Here is an 18,780-nt window from a genome sequence, read left to right as displayed (position 1 = left end):
TTCTGCACAAAATCTCTAACACTGATGGACGGATAATTATAAAACTTCACAGGAATAATAAATACCAATGGCTATTTGTGCATTTGTTCTGCTCTTGTATTTGTTTACAGAGTTAAAGCCTTTGCTTTATTAGCTGTCTGTCCATCTTGATGGATGTCACAAAATTTGTCAGCATGAAATCTCCAAATCTAATGGAGTGATTTTGATGTAACTTTCAGGAATGATGAGTACTAAGCCCAATTTGGCATTAACATCTGGATTTTCCACTTGTTGTCTAAACTTCATCTTCAGGACATGATTGCATAGATTTCTTTGCAGACTTTTTAAAGTTGTATACCATTTAAAAAAAATTATTAATGTAAGGGTACAAGTCTGGCCTCAAAATTGTTTTCACTGCTAATAAAACTATCCTTCACAAATGTTCATATTAGACCCTAGATACCTTAGCTAAATTATAAAACTTTTATAATAGAATGTTTGTTCTTATTTCAAAGTTAAAAAAAATTAATACTCGTGACTGGTCACCCATTTTCCACATATTATTTTTGCAATTTTGTATCAACAGAATCAAATTAAGATTATAAATATTTTTATAAAATTGGCAGTCATATTGCAGCATATGGTTAAATGTCAAATATCAAAAAGTATATATCTGAAAAGCAATACAAAGTAGTATTGTTAAATATTTATTTGTTCAACATTTCATTAAACTACCATCCTTTAAGACAGGACATACTTGCCTGGTGTCAAACTGCCAGCCTTCACCAATAGACACAGATGATGAAAGAGTTTTTATTTCCATACACATTCTTACCAAATTTGGTGATGATTGGCCAATGGCTTCTAAAGTTATTGATCGGACGGGACCAATTTTAGATCATTTCTATAATTAAAGGGCAATAACTTTTAAGTGACTTCAGCGATATGGCGGTTTATCGAACTAGTTCAAGATATGCCCATAAACATTCTTAACAAGTTAGGTGATGATTGGACATAGGCTTCTGAACTAATTGTTTGGCCATCATTTTTGCCGCCGCCAGAATGTGCCTGTACGCTGCAGGTAAAACTATAATACGTCCATTTTATGAACAGGCTTATAAAAATGCATTTTGCACGTCCAGTGCATGAACAAGGAAATACTTAATACTTTGTTAAACTGTTTCAGAGACCTATGGCAAATAAGCCAAATCTTTGAAGTATTAAATTATTTCCAATAATCATGAACATTCTTGAACAAAAATAAATTCATATTCTCAGATAAGAAAAACATGTTATGTGTGCGGTTCTCATTTCAAAAAGAAAACAGTTGATTAATAAAACATGAAACTGTGAGTAAATGAATTGGAAAACAACAAGTTAAACATGATTTACAACACAGTATGTTTTAGTCCCAGTCATCAACAGAATCCCAGACCTTTTTGGACAGCTTTACTTTGGAATAATCCTCTGTCCAGAAATTATCAGGGAGATCACTGCTGGTCACAAAGTCTGCCTCCGTGAGCAGCCTCACCAGACTGGTGGAGAGAAGTTGGTTCAGGTATTTCTCTTCTTCTGTCACAGAGTGGGGTGCCTGATGCTTGAGATCCTTTGCATCAACATATGTATGCTGGTTGTGTGTGCCCTTGCTTGAAACTGCCTGTGAGGAGACTGGAGAGGAAGGGGCTGTAACTCCTGGTGTAGGGACCACAACTCTTGCAGGAAAGCAATATTGCAGTAGTGGCTTCCCCTTATACAGGATCTGGATAAGGGATAGAACTTGATGAAATGAAATATAAAGGGTGTAGAAGAAATATAACTAACTTTTTGAGCGGCTGAGCAAACATTAAATTATGAACACTGCTACAAACTAGTTTATTACCATCTCCATTTAGTATATAATACTATATAATAGCATTTGACATTAAAGATAAATATGCAAAATATTGAAACATGGCTAATAACCATTTGGTAAGCCTTCCTCTTCTTGACCTTAACACCATCTGACAGAGTTGACATCCACTGAGACGCTGTGGTGAAAATGAGCCCATCCAACGTCTTGATCTTTCCCTGGGACGTCAGAGATGCCAGGAATCTCTTACCCTGCCGCATGGATGGAAAGGATATAAGCTAGATTATACTGTATACTGTACAGTCTTTTACAATACAGCTGATATACTTGCATTATACTGTGAAGAAAATTAATCTGTATATTCATAAACCAGTTGTTAGATACAAGTTTAGATTTCAGAGTTCAGAAACTATTGATTTAATAAATAATAATTGATTTTATATTTGTTCAACATTTCATCACATCTACCATCCTTTGTTATCTAATGTACCTGTGTATGGAAAGACAGTGCATTCTTGCCTGGTGTCAAACTACCAGCTTTCACCATCCCTTTTAGTGTGGGTAATGGCCTAAGATCTACATCAGGGACATGCCTTTCACCTGACAAAACTGCCTGGTCAATTTCATGAGGCTGACACACAGCAATCTGAGATAGCAGAGTCTGACTACCAGTTTGGATCATTGGTACAGCAAATTGTTTTGTCTGATTATGTGGCACAAAACTTTTCATCTTTGCAACCCCTCGCACTTGGCTGGAAGTATTAGGCATCTTTTGTAAGGCTTCACCTGATGTTTTTGTCTGGATACTGCTTACTACAGAAACTGACTTAGCTTGCTGCTCTGTTAACCAGTTTGAAGTTGGTTTAGCAGTTACAGGTTCATTAGGCTGTCTTGCTTGAACACTGATCTTTGCTTCACTATTACTCATCTCTTCCTGACTGTAAACATTATCTGCAAATTCTCTTGATTTCTGAATAACGGAATCTATAGCAAGAGATATTGTATCTTTTCTACAATAATTACCAGACGCTTTAAGTAGAACACTTTGTTGAAGAGATTTCTCAAAACGTTCTTGTTCCGGACCTTGTACAGGCAACTCTGATCTCCTTCTCATGCATTTTTCCAGTTCACTTGCCTTGACCACAAACACATCCGAACTCATGGAGGTACAGGTTGGGGAGACATTGTGCCACAACTCTCCGGGAAGTCTCATGTTCGGAGGAGAGCCAATTTCTAGTCTGCTATTGTTGTTGTTTTTGTTAGTTTGAATGTTGTTCAGCTCCAAAGGTGAAGTCATTATAGCTGGTTTCCTGAATGTGTCTGCTATATTATAATTGTTTGCCTTTTTGGATCTAGCTGAGGTAAGGACATCATTGTTTTCACAGTTAGTGCCTTCCACATATTTCTCTTCTGTCTGTGAATGAGGACTGTTTTCTTTGTCATCTTTTTCAAGATTAATATTGTCGGCTACAACATGAGTAGCAGTGACTTCTCTTTCGTCTACTTTTTCATTTATAACTTGCCTTTCATTTTCTAGTTTGGTAGCTGTAAACTGTTTCTTATCTTGGATCTCATTGGCTGGTACTGCATTACATTTTCCAACACCTTTTAATTTGGATTTCTGTTCCTTTATAGATGTCTTACTTGAATCCCTAAGAAGGTTAAGCCATAACATGTCTGATCTACGCTGAGGCTCAGCATTTCCACTATTCTCACTTGATACATTTTTTTGTTTCTTAGCATCCATCAATTTCTTGTCACTTTTAAATGCCCTTTTCATTCCCTTACTATCACTTGTATTCCAACAAGTGTCCAAACTAAGAGTATCTTTCCTGCGTTTGGGTCTTGCCAAGTCTCGATCACCAGCCTCTAGTGATGGCTGTGCAATCTCTTGTATTGCCATCTGACTACTGTAACTGGCCTCATTTCTCACACTACTACTTTGAGTTATGTTGTTTTTGTTTATCTCAGTTTGTTTTGAAATATTTACCATGTATTTGCTATCTTGGTTGTTCAATGTCCAGTTCTTGTCCAGTCCTGTGTAGTCTGTCTGTGAGAACAGGTCTCTATCGCTGGTTCTAGCTGTGTTTTGTGTACTGAAGTCCTGAGTGTTAGGAACAGCTGTCAGCTCCTCTTCCTGTTCCTTGTCTATCATATTCTCATATTTTCCTTCTCTGGAGTCTACATCTCCATCTTTGACTCCATAGACGTCTGAAGGTTGAGCTTTCTCTGAATCTTCTTTTGAATTCAAAGCACTAGCATTGGTGCCATTTGTTTCTATTTTGGACATTGTTGATTTGCTTATGCAGCTTTTTTCTCCAGTTATATTATTTGTACCAGTAGTTCTATTGTTAGCCATGTCATCAGAAATAATGCGTGTTCTATTTTGTAATTTCTTGTTAATTCTGAAAGAGTGATTGATAAAATTGCTAACTTCATGTACACAGACCTTTAGGTTGAACACAGTCAAGCAAAATTAAAGAAAAAAGTGAATATTCAGTCTTTATATATAGCATCTAATAGCATCTACTATAATATATAATTTAGAAACAATGTAATAGTTATCTCTATCGGTGGATAATATCTATTTTAGATTGCAAAGTCATGATAAATTTTAGTACTTGTATATCAAATTTTTGGTCATTAATAATGAAAATCACTTCTGTTTTTCCATGTATTAAATTTTGATAAACTATGTTGACTTCAACCAATATTTATCATACAGCTATTATATTTTTTAAGGTCTGACAGGAAGCCATGGTTTTTAAGGTGGTTTTTTTAGATCAAACAAAACTGAATTATTTCACGTTTCACTATACTACGGTAGTATTATAAACTACATTATTTATTGCTAGGGCTTTATGACAGTGTGTGCCTCCATCTGTCATGCCCTGTGTGCCTGTACCCCCTGCCTGGCTGGCCGGCTGGTCAGTACTAAGTGGCTGTCAGGGCAGTGACAGTTGTGGTCCATCTGCATCCACCAATTGTCCTCGCTGACAAATGAATGGACCACTATGGCTGTTTAAATTGCTATATATTATATGCCTCATTATATTTACATCTTGTATCATCTAAAAGTACTAAAACCTTAATTGTTGACCTAATTGCTATTAAGGACAGTTAGTGCACAATAAAATATCTTTCATGCTCCATTTACATTCTTTTCATTACTAAATGTTTACAATTATTGCTTCAAAACAAATGAATTTTCTTGGCTCAGTGATTTAAATCTGGTCTTGGGCTGTATACTTACCTTCATCTCAAACATATACACAACATTAAATAAGAGAGTAAGTTGAGACATTTAATTTACCACAAATAAAAAGATAGTATTCCATGTTTTATTTATTTACTAAGCACTAACCTTGCCCCTGATTTCAGCAGTTCCACCAGCAGTTTCTGTCGTTTCAACAAACCAAACACCTTGGCCTGTCTGCGCCCCAGGTCCTCCAGGGCCCCGGACCCTAGGTTGTTGATGGAGGTCATGCTCGACTGGGTCTTTTGGTGGCTAGACTGTGTCTGTGGATGACTTGACTGTGACATGGACTGGTTTAGAAGAACCTTTTCTGAGCGGTGCAGTTCTGTCAACCGGGTCAGACTGGTTTGTGTGGTCTGCAGGAGCTTCTTCACATTGCCTGAAACATTTGACTACTGTAAAAAAAGGAATGAAAATATCTCAATTCTGGATTAAAAATAAAAGTTACTGTATAAATCAATTGTTGAACTGCATTGTTTATTTCACAATTAATTCCTTCTGTTGGTCTGCGTCAGTAGTAAAAGTAAATATCATCAGTAAAGTAAACCAAAAAAACAATAACTGTAGAATGTAGTGTTCGATAAATAGACACATTTCCTAAATAAGAATCTAATCAAAATGGACAACAATAACCCATCATTAATGGGGAAGTTTGGCCCAACATAGGGATAGGGTTACAAAACAGACAATTAAATGAATGGACCATTTCTTTATACATGCATAGCCCAAACTTTAAAACATGATGTTATGTGTTAACAATAACACATTTTTCACATGTATTTTATGGTTTTTAAATAAAAACAAAAAAACAATTGAAAATCAATGATAATCATCATTGATTATTGTTGATATTAGGCAAAGAAAATCGTATTTATATCAGAAATGACTTTGTGATCATGAAATATGCTTATTATATAACTAGTGTAATGAGACATCATAAATTAATAGCCTTGAAATAGTGTGATTTTTACATCAAAATTTTATGAATAGTGCACTGTAAATCATCAAACTATTATTGTTGGTATAAGTAGAATAAAGCAGCCTAGGCTTTCAATATGAAATAAAATTAATTTAAAGCTGCACTCTCACAGATTTACCGTTTTTACAACTTTTTATTTTTTTTGTCTTGGAAAGAGCAAATTTTTGCATAAATATCTGCAAACCAATGATAAAAGATTGCTGACAAAAGATCAGATCGCAGATTTGCATATTTCCGTTCGAAAATTAATGTATAATAGCTTAAACCATTACTAACGGTTTAAGAAAACTACATAAAACATTAATTTTTTAACTGCAATATAAAAATCTGTGATTTAATTTTTTGTCAGCAGTCTTATATCACTTGTTTCCATGGATTTTTGCAAAAAATGGCTCGTTCCAAGACAAAAAAAAAGTTGTCAAAACGTTCAATCTGTGATAGTGCAGCTTTAACTAACTTAAATTTAAGCAAACCACTCATGTAATATCCTGTATGATTATTATGCCATCAAAAGTAGAATGTTTTAATTTTGCAAGGTCCTTTTCAGTCATTGATAAATTAACATATCACTAGGTTTAAGATTTGTAAAGAATTGTGAATACATGCACTAATGGTATTAAAGCTGGTAATCTACAATAAGACAATGGTACTGTGTTTTGATAACAGCAATAGATCAACAAGTTGTCCATGTGCCCACCCATACTATCCCTGCTATATCCTGGCCTCTGTAGTTTGTTGTGTAGGCTGGTCTGCAGGCTGCTGATACACTGGACCACTGCTGCCTCCATCACCAGCATCTTCAGAAATCAAGCTTGTTTTCAGTTTCTTGGTACATAATGTAATATAAGTATGTCAGTCAAGGACTTTAAACTAGAAGCCAAAAGGCAACATGCCAAGCCAGCTGAAAGAGCCTTTGTCACAGACATGCTCTTCCATGCAATAACAACACAGAATTACATGGAGTTAAACAATTTGTGGATCCTGCAACTAAATTATGCCTCATCATTGTGAACCTACATGGCAAGTATTTTGAAAGTCCTAAAAGGCATAGTAAAGATACAGCCCAGACAATGATCATTTCAACCTTTGTCATTTACTTCTTAGCATGACCTTGACCTTTGAGGTACAGACTTTGGTTCTGTGACACACCACCTCATCATGGTGAAGCTTCATGGGATTTTTTTTGAAATCCTACAATGCATGGTGAATTAAGATACAGCCCAGACAAGGATCATTTTAACCTTTGACCTCTTGGCTGGACTTTGACCTTTGTGGTACCGACCTGGATCTTGTGCGCAACACGCCAACTCATCAAGGAGTAATTTCATGGCAAGTTTTTTGAAAATCCTATAATGCATGGTCAAGATACAGCCTGGACAAGGTTCACTACAAACGGATGAATGGACATTCGCACATACACCAAAGTGCCATTGTGAAAATTATGTCCTGATCACCGCAAGCATGCTCGTCAAAATTCTTATTATGCTTAAAGTGTTTTAATTGTAAATGATTTTTAAATTTACGGTTTTTAAAAATCACCTGTCTCCTTGGAGCTTTGTCAAGTGTGTTGACCAGTCTGTCCAGCCTGGCCTGTAGCCTGTCCAGGGAGTCGATTCTGTCATTGGATGTGCAAGGTTCATGCTGAGAGGCTCCATGACTGCTTTGACTGTCTCTATGTGATTTCCCAGATGATGAAAATGTCTTGCCTGTATAGTCATTTTTATGGTCAGTAGAATATGAGTTGTCAGACCTTTTCTTCTGTTTTCTCTGTTCAGTTGAAGCCTTGTTTCCATTGAGTGATGAAAAACCTTTTAGTACAAGCCCCTTAACAGGAACTTCATTTTCTGAATCTTCCAGTCTCAATTTATCTTTACTTTGTTGGTTAATACGGTTGGATTTCTTCTTGCATTCATCTATTGCTCTGTATGAATGTGCAAGGGGCTCACACTGGCCATGTCTCATGTCTGTCTGTACGACCTCTCCCCCTTCGGCCCTGTTTGACAGCATGTTCCCCTGGGGTAGCAGACTTTGACTCTCCTCTCCATCAGATTGCTCACCCTGAGAGAGAGAGAAATTGATAATATCACATTGTACACATGTTTACAATAAAAATGTAAAAAAATTGACTCTTAAAGCACCATAATGCAGACATCGTCATAAAACATATTCTTAGAACTTTCTAAAAGTGACTAAAAAAACACATGTTCTTCACATCCAAAATGTATCATTCAATTAAAGACATATTTTTGACTTCCATTTGCCATCAGGAAAATCTCTAGCAAGAAATGCCCCATCAGTCAGTAAATTAAAACAACATGATGTTAATTTCAAAAGAGGCCCTTCGTTATTTAAATATAAAAACAAAGAAATGTTGAAAACAATATTTCATTTTCCATGTTTTCACAGGATTTACTAAAACAAATCAAATGAAATTTTGGATGTTTATCCATGTTTTATCACTATTTCAAATTTTACATGAATAAACAGTAAATAATTATAAAACATCATCATTTTGGTAATACTCAAATTGATTATTTATTTGCTTTTTTTTTAATCATAGAAAAAGAATTGTACATGAAACAAAGTTATGGTGTCCTAATTCAAAACCAATGCCCTGGTACTACTTATAACTGAAATGCTGGCTGATGGTGAGTGATTTAAATGAAAGGGCTTCATAGCAGCAGCCAGACGTACAAGCATGACAAAGTCATCACAAGCCAAGTATTAGCTGTAAAAACAGCCCCCTCCCCCAGATTACGTTAAATAAAGAAGAAAAATCAAATTCATCAAATATAGGTCTTCAATGCTTTTTTTATGAAATGCCTAACAAAACAATGTGGGTAATGTTGTTAATGTTGGTATGTATCAATGAACAAAGACCTGCTCTTGTTGTTGTGGTCCTTGCTGTGTGATGGCGGTTGCAGGAAGCAATGACTGAGAGGCCTCTGAATGCAAAGAGCCAACATCTGATTCTGCCTGTAACTTTAACAGATACCAGTAAACCAATATTTAGAAGTGTAATCTGTCATCAAAGTCAAAGTCTTTAAAAATGCTTACAAAGCTTGCTATGGAAAATCATGATTTTGAACATTTTGCTAATACAGGACATGATTAAATTACACATAAAACGTAATTCAGTGTACAATTGAGAAATTATGGAACTTCTGTTGAGGTTTTGGGGCCCAGAGCTTAGGGCGTGTGCTTTAATATTTCAACCTTACCACTAAATCCTATAGCATGTAAGCAAACAAAAAACAAAAAGAACTTCCCTTAAATATAAATGAGTGAAACTCTTACGGTACCTTTGCCTGAAGAGGGATGATTGGGGACTCACAGCCTACGAAAGAATACACAGTTATTTTTACACAGTTTATATACTTGAAAGTTTAAAATAAACAAAATTAAAAGTTGATTTAAAACATGGACTACTGATCACAGTGATTTTTTTTTTTGGTGCAATTTACGGCCTTCTCAAGGCTGTTTCCCCTTGCGAAAAAATGTCCATTTTTCCTAAAAAAAAAATTTCCCAATTTGATTAATGTAGATTACGTTAATGAATAAAAAAGCAGTGAATTTAATATAAACAAAATCTTGACAAAACTTACTCTTTCACAGCATAATGTATGCATAAAAAAGTTATAACATGTATATATACCATTATAATATATGAGCTTTTTTGGCCTGTTTTGTATTTTTCCCAAAGTTAACTTTTTCACCCAATTTGCAAGGTACAAGCAGTAAAAATATTTCCCAAAAAATCACTGCATCAATATTGGAACATTGTATTGTTTTTTAAAGTGCTTCATTTTATGCTAGTATATACTCTTTTCTATGTTTGTCTGTTGTCAAGAATACAGAAAATTATGAACTACCAGACTTTATTATCAAAATCATGTCTATTTATATAAGTATTTTAATACCATGAAAAAAATGTTCACAATGTTTGCATCATGTGGCTTTGTTTTTTTAATGAACACATGTTTCTTTAATTTCATTATCATGTTTTCATTTATTATCTTTTCATACCTGTCAGTCAAAATAATTTATTTAACATAAGGAGTGTTTTTTTACACTTGTCTTTCACTATTACTTAAAAAATTATCAGGTATCACAGGCTTCATTTTTTTATAACTAATAATAGTAGATAGAAAAATAACAGTTACCTATTTCATGACTCTCATTGTAGAGCAACCTAAAATAAAAATGTTCATTTTAACCATACATAGAATCATTTTTTATATTCTCTGAATTAGTAATCTGATTAAAAATGATAATTTCTGGAGGGTTTTAAACATTTTATTTTTACTTTTCCCAAATAATTTAAGTTATCACTGTACAGCTTCGCCAAGATAAATTGGACACACTACATAGTGTTTAGTTTCAAAATTCTATCACTCCCCAAAAGTTACTGAAAGTTTAAAAAAATAAAATAAAGATCGTTGAACACAACTGTTGTTCAAAAAATATCTGGAAAAATCATTTGCTGTCAGTTGCTCTTTGGTTTACATCGAAATATAAAAAGTGAGGGAAAAAAAGATGACAAGAACATAAACTCAGCTAAGCTGAAGAGAAGCTCATGATATTGAAACTCAATCTGAATCAATTTAGATAATTTAATTCATGCTGTTATTTTAACAATTCAATTTTTTTTATTTCACTTTAAATTAAAAACACAGACAGTTTCAAGTGTGAAAATGACAATAAGGGGTAGTATCTAATATGCAACTTAAGTCAATCTTATATATATGGCCATACATCATTAACTTCACTCACTGTAAAAATCTGTTATTTATATCAAAGAAAGAATACACTTAGCTAAATTGTTTAACAATCCATTTAAAAACCCTTCCAACCCTGACATAGCTTAAATTAAAAAAAGAAGAAGACCTGCCAATCCTATTTCTTTTGGCTGTAAATTGCTGTATTTATTATTGAGTATTTTACTAAAAAAATTAGTTACAGTTTTTGGAATTAGAATAATTAAAGGCGTGGATTAACGAAATTCGGTTCAAATGAGTATTATGATGCTGTTTGTACATAAAAGTAACACAATTCAAACAATATTTGTATTTGCAAAAGTGTTGCCAACATCCTTTCGAACCTAGTTAGTAAAACATTTCTAGTCATACAAATTTATGAAAATCACTGTATATTATGATCATTGGATATTGAAGCTTTTGAAAGAAATACAATGATAAAATGGATTATAGTGTTCGAATGCCGGAATCAAGGAAATGGTGTATTTAGTATGATTTACTAATGATTTAGCATTAACTTCATGAACTTGAATAGTCTTGATTAAGCCAACCGCTGCAAACGGACCCAGTAAAGTTAGTTAACCCAGTCGGAGAGGCAGGCCTGGTTAGGTCAGATTCATGTGTCGAGTTGGTGACAACACTCAATTCATCGTCTGGAACTAATTTCTGCCGTGCATCCATGAGTAAATCCTGATGCAAAACTATTTATACTTTGAATAAAAGCGCTCTTCAACTTTTGATCCGTATCTCGTAGACGCATTTTTGACGAATTAGTTAAAACGGCAATAGTTCGTTACTGTACTGTACATTACTTCCCTTAACAATAATCGTAAAATACGTGTAATTTAATGACAATAAACATAGAGTCTCAATGTAGCGTAATGGTCATTAGCTTCAATTTGAACAATTCTGATATCCTATGGAAATAATTAATGACTTCAGAATTACGAAAGAAAAAAGATATCCAGCTGCCACAAGATTACTGTACATCATTAAACTTATTGTTCATTTTGAAAATGGTATTCATTTTAATGCAAAAATGTTGGAAGGTTCCATCAAATTGCAGGTGACTTTTGGAATTCCCTGTTGAACAGGATTTCAAGTTCAAGACATATTTTTAACATGAAATAAAACAAATGTTTGCTTTTAATAATTCCTATAAAACGGTGGTAAAATATATTTTACATCACTTTTCAGAAAACAAAGTGTAATGCAAAAAGTTAAAAACTCTTGATATGATTTGCTTGTTTTGACAGAAATAAATTATATTTAAATTAGTAATTATTTCAATGTATACGTGAAAGTACTCACTAGAAAAAGATGGATACACAAAATATATACTTTTTTGTTTTACCAAAAACAGCAATGTTTTGAAATATGTTTTTGGTGTTAAAAATTTTTTGTGTTCGCTCATACTATCCATAACTATACATTTACACCGGTAATCAGTCTACACAATGGCGTTTATTCTTGAATTAGAGTGCCATTTGCTTTAAATTTAAAACACACAAACAATATCTTGGAAATATGGTATAAAAATACATGCTTTCCAAAGATAAAACAAACAATGTAGTTTTAATTCTGGCGGTTAGGGATGTAATACCTTAAGTAAAGCGTGCGAATCTTAGATCATGTTGTATTGCCCCGCGTATAAAAAGGTTGTAATAGGGTGTACGTTTTTGTACATCCCTCGGGCATTGTCACTTAAAAACTCATGACAATATTCCCGCGCGACAACCCGAAGCACCGGTTATTCATTTGACAACCTAATTTGTAAACAGTAGCGAGTAGGATGTGCTGAAACAGTTTGCGTTTTGCGTTTATTCTGGAAAAGGTACCAAGACTGAACGATAATTCGGAAGAAACTGTGCTGTAAAGATTCTGGAAATGTGATAACGTGCATTCTTTTAGGAACTTATTTATGCATTTTGGAAATATATTTTAAATAACTCAAAATGGGTAAGTTCACCTAATATTCTTCCTCGCCAGGGCCCTTGTTTACGGCCCGAGAGGAGATTTAATCTAAACACAAATTAAGGATAATTCAGAGAAGCAACTTTTTTAATGAAATTTAATAACTAATAGTACACGTGTGCTTTCTACAAAATACGTATAAATGATAATATAAAAAGCTGTTTGGTATTTACAGTTGTGAGGCTTGGAGTTCAAACTTTTCTTGAACATGGCCCCTGGATAATATGTACACACGAAGGAAATAACATGCTGACAAGATTATTAAGATATTTTGAATATTGAACTCGTATCTTGCGATAACATTTATATTGCAAAATGAAAGCGTGGTGCAGATTAAACGTTTGTAATGGTATTATGGCATTATTTTAACATTCTACATAAAATAGAAAACCCTAATGCGGGTGGGGTCGGGGTGAAAACAACAAAATGAAGATTATGGAACTGCGGGACGGTGTTTTTTTATGTTGGAAAGCATTGCTTAATTGTAATAATTTTGTATTTTTTATCATAAATCATTTGTTTTAAGAATATGTTTACTTGTTTTAATCTTCAATTGGAATACTTGATTCATCATTGTTGATCACCTTTCTAATGTGACGAAAGCGTGTAACTCAACAAAACGTTTGCAGGATGTTACATGTGCGAAAGCATTAATTTAATTTGTGGGGAGCGAACCCACGGAGAGAACCCACTTGACAGGCATAGCCGCAAACCAACCTCATGCTCGAGTTTAAATTGCGCTTACTGACTGCTCAACCAACACCTGTACGGTAATGCAATGGTTCACTGAATGCCCTGTTTTTGCAGATCATATTTTGACACATGTGGCCTTCGTGGTTCTGCTCCTCGTTTCCATGACAAACACTCAAGAAATCCCGACTAAGTCCAAACAGGCAAGCACCTTCGATTTTATGCCCGGCTCCTCCCCGGTCAAACCGAACCTTGTCCTGGCAATGTGCCAACAGCAGGCCACCAAGAAGACCCTGGACATACCCCGACAGGGAAAGAGCGCGGACGACATCAACGCTTGGTGCTCGTAAGTTGATTTTACAAGCAATGCATTCTTGGTAAAAGGAAATATATGCAATATCAATACTTCTCTTTATTTAGTTGTAAATTAAAAAAACATTTAGGAACTCGTAAAAACGTCAAAGTTTAATTTTTATGTCAATATCGATTTTTTTATTAAATTACGCTGAAATGCACCATTCGTGACAATATATTGTTAAAATATTCTAAGGGAAATGCCCCCAAACCCTTCCACCACAAAGTTAAACCATTTTCATTTCGGTTATGAGGGATGGGCGAAAGTAATTTAGTTTCTAGATATACTACTGATGCCGACAACAGATATCATGTAACAGTAAATAAATGCGTTTCCCTGTTAAACTCAGCAATATAATGCATTTTTCCGTGAAAACAGTGCCTAGATTGTTACTGTAAACAATATTGGTCCGATATGTAACCGATATTTATATCATATTGGTTACACGTCAGTCAAAGATCTTTTGTTCAACAGAAAAAAAATAGAACCTGAAAAATGTCAGTGCCTGTATTTTGATATGTCGTTGGACCAATTTTGTGCAGTGTTGAACAATCAAGGCAAACCGGATATCAGAACGATGACGGGTCGATAATTATGGCAGCATCTATTTTATATCGGGCCGATACATCAAGCTAGCTGGAAAATGCATGTGTGCACTTGTATTATCGTCAGGAGAAAAGGTTTCCCCACTATATAAGGCATTAGTGAGGCTAAATAAACATTTGAAGGATACGACCATGGTTTATTTAAGGTATGCGATTTCAGATTTGTCCGTAGGCAGTAAACAACAACAATTACATTTTTAATAAATCTAGGCCCAAACATGAAACGAAAGAACAAGAATTTCTCCGCAGCAGTCACGACAGTAATGTCCGAACATAACCCCGGAGTAGGAAGCTGTCATTTTGTTAAACATTTTCACTACTGGGTGATTAGCGTGAGCTGGTTAGTTGTCATATTTCATTACACAAAGGATGTTTCAACCCAACCATTGCCCGCAAAAACTAGCCAAAGTTTGACAAATATTACTCACAGGCCGCGGGAACTGTTGGACTATAAATAATCGTTTCGACAGAAACCATAGTTTGCATTGTAAAAAAATATGTTGTAGAAATATACAGCGTTTCTTGTCAATTAGGGCCTTTGTCATAATCATAGACTAGGGCAATAAACTGTTACAAAACTCTAGAAACTGTTGTGGTACATGTGATATGTTTATGATATTTATCATTTTTCATTTTTTAGTCGATTCCAGTTATATTTTTCTACTTTATATATATATATATATACTTTAAACCAAATACCGCCCTAACTTTACCTAAGAGTTTATTTAAAAACGATGATGAAATTTAAGAACACGTCAGAAAGCTTCTATCGCCCAATTTACACCTTATCCCAATCTCATTAAAATCATATCGTGACGTTCACTTCATTTCATTACGTTATGTAGCGTAACGTCGTGAAGCGTGTATTGGGGATCTGATTTTAATGAGATTGACCTTATCCTATCCTCCATGTATCGAAGTGAGTACGATGGTGTGTTGCCGTGCTTGAGCCGAACGCTGCCCTCCGCCATAGGTCCCAACGACACGTTCCTGCAGCTGATCTTCAACGAGACCCAGGCCTTCCGCATATCCCGCAGCCTCTGCAAGAGGTTCGCCTTCAGATGTAAGTATAACAAAACAGTCGCATGTTGGCTTTAGGGTTTTTATGGTCTGCCCACGCCCAATTGCATGCTGCATTATGACTTGATGGAGGATTTGTATAGCCTTAAGAATAATTCATAGCCGGGAACAGAGAAGAAACATATTTATATATATGAACAAAGAGTACTGTGCCCTCAAGTGCCCTAGTCGTGTGAATGGTTTTATTTCTTAATAAACAACGGCTAAGATTACCAAATTAAGTGTATGTTAAGCGCCAGGTTGTGGAAGAGCATGAAGAAGGGAACAAATGAAGAAGATAAAAACAACAATTTGAACAACAACACATTATTCTGAATTTTACTTCTTTGAGATATTTACAACAAGCGCGAAAAATATCCGACCATGTATAGCTTTAAAACAAAGCTTCATACATGCAAGTTTACACATTTCATTATCAAACTATTGTATGGTAACTAAAAAACTATACAACTTGTTTCCATATTATACTTGCTTTATAAATGCATATTTTTTAGCTTTTTTTTTACTTGTTGTAACACTTTATTCATTTTCTTAATTTGAAACAAACAGGACGCTGAACATACACTGAATTCGGCATGACGAGTGTTTAGAGAGCTCTGAACAAGTCCAGGTAGCACGTTCATGAAGTCGGAAATGCAGATCTATATGTCAGAAGTCAGAATGCATGCTAACTATTCCTTTTCCTGCAGCTAACGATGTGGGGCTTCCTGATCTTCCATCCATGTCTAACCTGACGTGTGTGGAGGCCCGGCGGCCGGCGGTGGCCCGCTGCCTGGAGGACAGCAGCCAGTTCGCCGTCGAAAAGTACTACAAGCTATTCTCCGGCCCACGAAACACACTTCCGCCAGACAACAGGAAAATGGCTTCAATATACGCCTGCATGTAAACATTTTTTTAATGTAATAGAGTTTAGCATTGAGACATTTAGTATGTCATTGACATAACATTTCTTCCATTGGATGCATACGTTCTAGTTGAATGAAATAGACATAGCGTTCATATTTCATACTCCTTTGACTAAAGAACTGCCTCACGGCAGTTACAACCTATTATGTGTTGATCTTTCTGCAGCATATCCGTGGCAACGGCTGGCTGCTACCACCGAGAGCTGAATGGCCACTGCGCGGTGGCCCAGTGGCGGCTGCTGTTCGACTACCACATCATGCTGGCCGGCAAGTGTCGCGATATCGCCGGCGTCCCGGAAACAACCACACTTCCTCGTGAGTCCTGCATCACTTCATTTTGATTTTACTGTAGAAAGGGTTAATATACTTGCATGGTTCGAGTTTGTCAAAACGCGTTTATTGATATTTTGTAGTGCTGTACGTGTTATACTTATTAATTTTAAATTTAGTAACATGTTGCTTTATACATGTTTATTTGAAGTGTAAAAAATCAATAAACTATTTCATGTCGCGCTTTTAGTCATGAAAACAACGCCGACACTGGAAGTAACGAATCGCATGGATGTACAAGCAGATACTCCTGGAATACAATTACCAGAAAGTACACCAACGTCAGACCAGACATCTTTACAGACGACGGGAAAAATGTCCAACGTGACGCCGAAAACGTCGGACGGGGACAGCGGTAGTGGGTCATCAGAAGTATGGAGGAGGAAAGATGGGGGACCGGGCAATAGCGTGCTGGGACACTCCCCTTCCCTTTTCATTTTACCAGTGATGTTGACATTGTGCACCGTTGTCTTATAAACACAGTTTGTCATGGAGAAGCGAACATAAACTGGCCCTTTTACATTGAATGTTTTTTAATAAGACTCGCTCCTCGTGCGACAGAGACTGATAGTGTCTTTAATGAGACTGTTTAGCTCTGGAATGTACTGTTGATTGAGTAGCACTAAGCTGCAGCATTGTTACCATAACGACTTTCAACAGTCATGTCAATTTTGCCGCCGATTCCACATACTGTTTGTGCTCAGAATGAAAACTTCCTTACAAATACATTTTAAGACTCGTTGCTTGTATTAGATGTGTCATATACAATGCCAGTGTATGATTATTCAAACATAGTATTGACCTGTATAAACATGTAAAAAACATGCAAATAAATCAGAAATAAAATAAATTTAGCATTGTATTGTCACGAAATTGAGCATATTGTTAAGTTGTTCTGGCCCGCATAACACGTACAGTGTTGTGCCGGTGACGGACAAGATGGCCGTTACTACGACCAAGGTATAATAATGAGACAAAACAAGAGCCGTCATAGACGGGTGATAAATGCCCTGAAGATGGACTTTTTTTACATTTGTTAAAATGTTCCTTGGCACAAATTCTTTGTTACAGCGAAATATAACTGTACATTCCATATCAGGCTAAACATCTCAGGAACAATAACTGCGATGTGATAACATTGTCATTTTATTCAACCATTCGAAGTTTTGAAGTGTAAAGCCGTGTACTTAGAGGTTTAATATTTGAGAGAAGTATATGGCTACAAGCGGGTAGCTCGGCTACAGCTGAAACACATATGATTACGTGTACTCTGAAACCTTTAGCCTAGGGCTTATTTGATCTGAAAGTGTCACCTTGACCTCCAAGGCATGAACACGACTGTAATGCACGACACACCTTCCTGTACGGCTGAGACACGAGTTTATGTATTGAAATCCTCATAGGGCTCATATTTGACCTTGACCTTTAAGATACCAGCACGATTGCCATATGCAACACACGTAAGCCTACTGTTGAGACATGAGTTATTACCATGAACTAAATATAAATATTATGTTATCCGTAATCCACATCGGGCTCCATCAGCCACCAAGTGTGACCTTGTCCTTTGAGGTGAGAGTACAAATGCAACATGAGACACACCTTCCCGCGCTACTGTGCAATTATGTGAAGTTTGATCCACATTCGATTGAAAATGACAAAGCTACATTTTTAGAAGAGCCATTGACCTCCAAGTGTTACCTTGACCTTTGACAAAATAGTACGAATCTAAGCGCGACACACCCTATCAGGGTGCTTGACAGTCTGTGAAAAACGACTCATTGTATATACATAAATATTATTAACACCAACTATTGCTATGAAAATCATCAACTTGACCTCAATGTGTGACATTGACCTTTGAGATAAGAGCACACATTGTAAGAGCAGTCTACATCTTCCCATGGTGCTGTACAACTATGTGGGGTTTAAATTCAGTTTCAATGATAAAGTTTTAAAGGATTTGCAGATCAACCACCATCTGAATAGTTCATAAGGGCTGTGAAAAACAGAAACTGTAA

The 18,780-nt window shown here is 35.6% G+C and overlaps 2 protein-coding genes across 2 annotated transcripts; one reads left to right on the top strand and one right to left on the bottom strand.

Moving 5' to 3' along the window:
* Nucleotides 1-1,384: 1,384 nt before the first annotated feature.
* Nucleotides 1,385-11,501, bottom strand: LOC128230993 (histone-lysine N-methyltransferase, H3 lysine-79 specific-like). Its single transcript, XM_052943417.1, has 9 exons — nucleotides 11,372-11,501; nucleotides 9,366-9,400; nucleotides 8,944-9,045; nucleotides 7,603-8,121; nucleotides 6,761-6,860; nucleotides 5,193-5,463; nucleotides 2,319-4,233; nucleotides 1,942-2,079; nucleotides 1,385-1,738 (listed from the first exon to the last, which is right to left on the bottom strand). The coding sequence occupies exons 1-9, from the start codon at nucleotides 11,499-11,501 to the stop codon at nucleotides 1,385-1,387; spliced, it is 3,564 nt and encodes a 1,187-aa protein (XP_052799377.1).
* Nucleotides 11,502-12,701: 1,200 nt separating this feature from the next.
* LOC128232702 (uncharacterized) lies at nucleotides 12,702-17,591 on the top strand. The gene is made up of 6 exons (XM_052946408.1): nucleotides 12,702-12,779; nucleotides 13,602-13,830; nucleotides 15,365-15,507; nucleotides 16,214-16,406; nucleotides 16,596-16,744; nucleotides 16,950-17,591. The coding sequence occupies exons 1-6, from the start codon at nucleotides 12,776-12,778 to the stop codon at nucleotides 17,234-17,236; spliced, it is 1,005 nt and encodes a 334-aa protein (XP_052802368.1). The 5' UTR covers nucleotides 12,702-12,775; the 3' UTR covers nucleotides 17,237-17,591.
* The last annotated feature ends 1,189 nt before the right edge of the window (nucleotides 17,592-18,780 follow it).

The sequence above is a fragment of the Mya arenaria genome, chromosome 4 (assembly GCF_026914265.1).
Source record: "Mya arenaria isolate MELC-2E11 chromosome 4, ASM2691426v1".
NCBI lineage: Eukaryota > Metazoa > Mollusca > Bivalvia > Myida > Myidae > Mya > Mya arenaria.
Note: the sequence above shows the minus strand (reverse complement) of the source record. Positions and strands in the feature narration are given on the sequence as shown.

Coding starts and splice junctions, on each gene's coding strand:
- LOC128230993 (XM_052943417.1), bottom strand. CDS start 11,501: ATGGATGCACGGCAGAAATTAGTTCCAGACGATGAATTGAGTGTTGTC. Junction 6,861..7,602: donor ACAAAGCTCCAAGGAGACAG/GTGATTTTTAAA, acceptor TGATTTCTGAAG/ATGCTGGTGATGGAGGCAGC. Junction 1,739..1,941: donor AGAGGAAGGCTTACCAAATG/GTTATTAGCCAT, acceptor TCCCTTATCCAG/ATCCTGTATAAGGGGAAGCC.
- LOC128232702 (XM_052946408.1), top strand. Junction 13,831..15,364: donor GACATCAACGCTTGGTGCTC/GTAAGTTGATTT, acceptor CATGTATCGAAG/TGAGTACGATGGTGTGTTGC. Junction 16,745..16,949: donor GGAAACAACCACACTTCCTC/GTGAGTCCTGCA, acceptor TCGCGCTTTTAG/TCATGAAAACAACGCCGACA.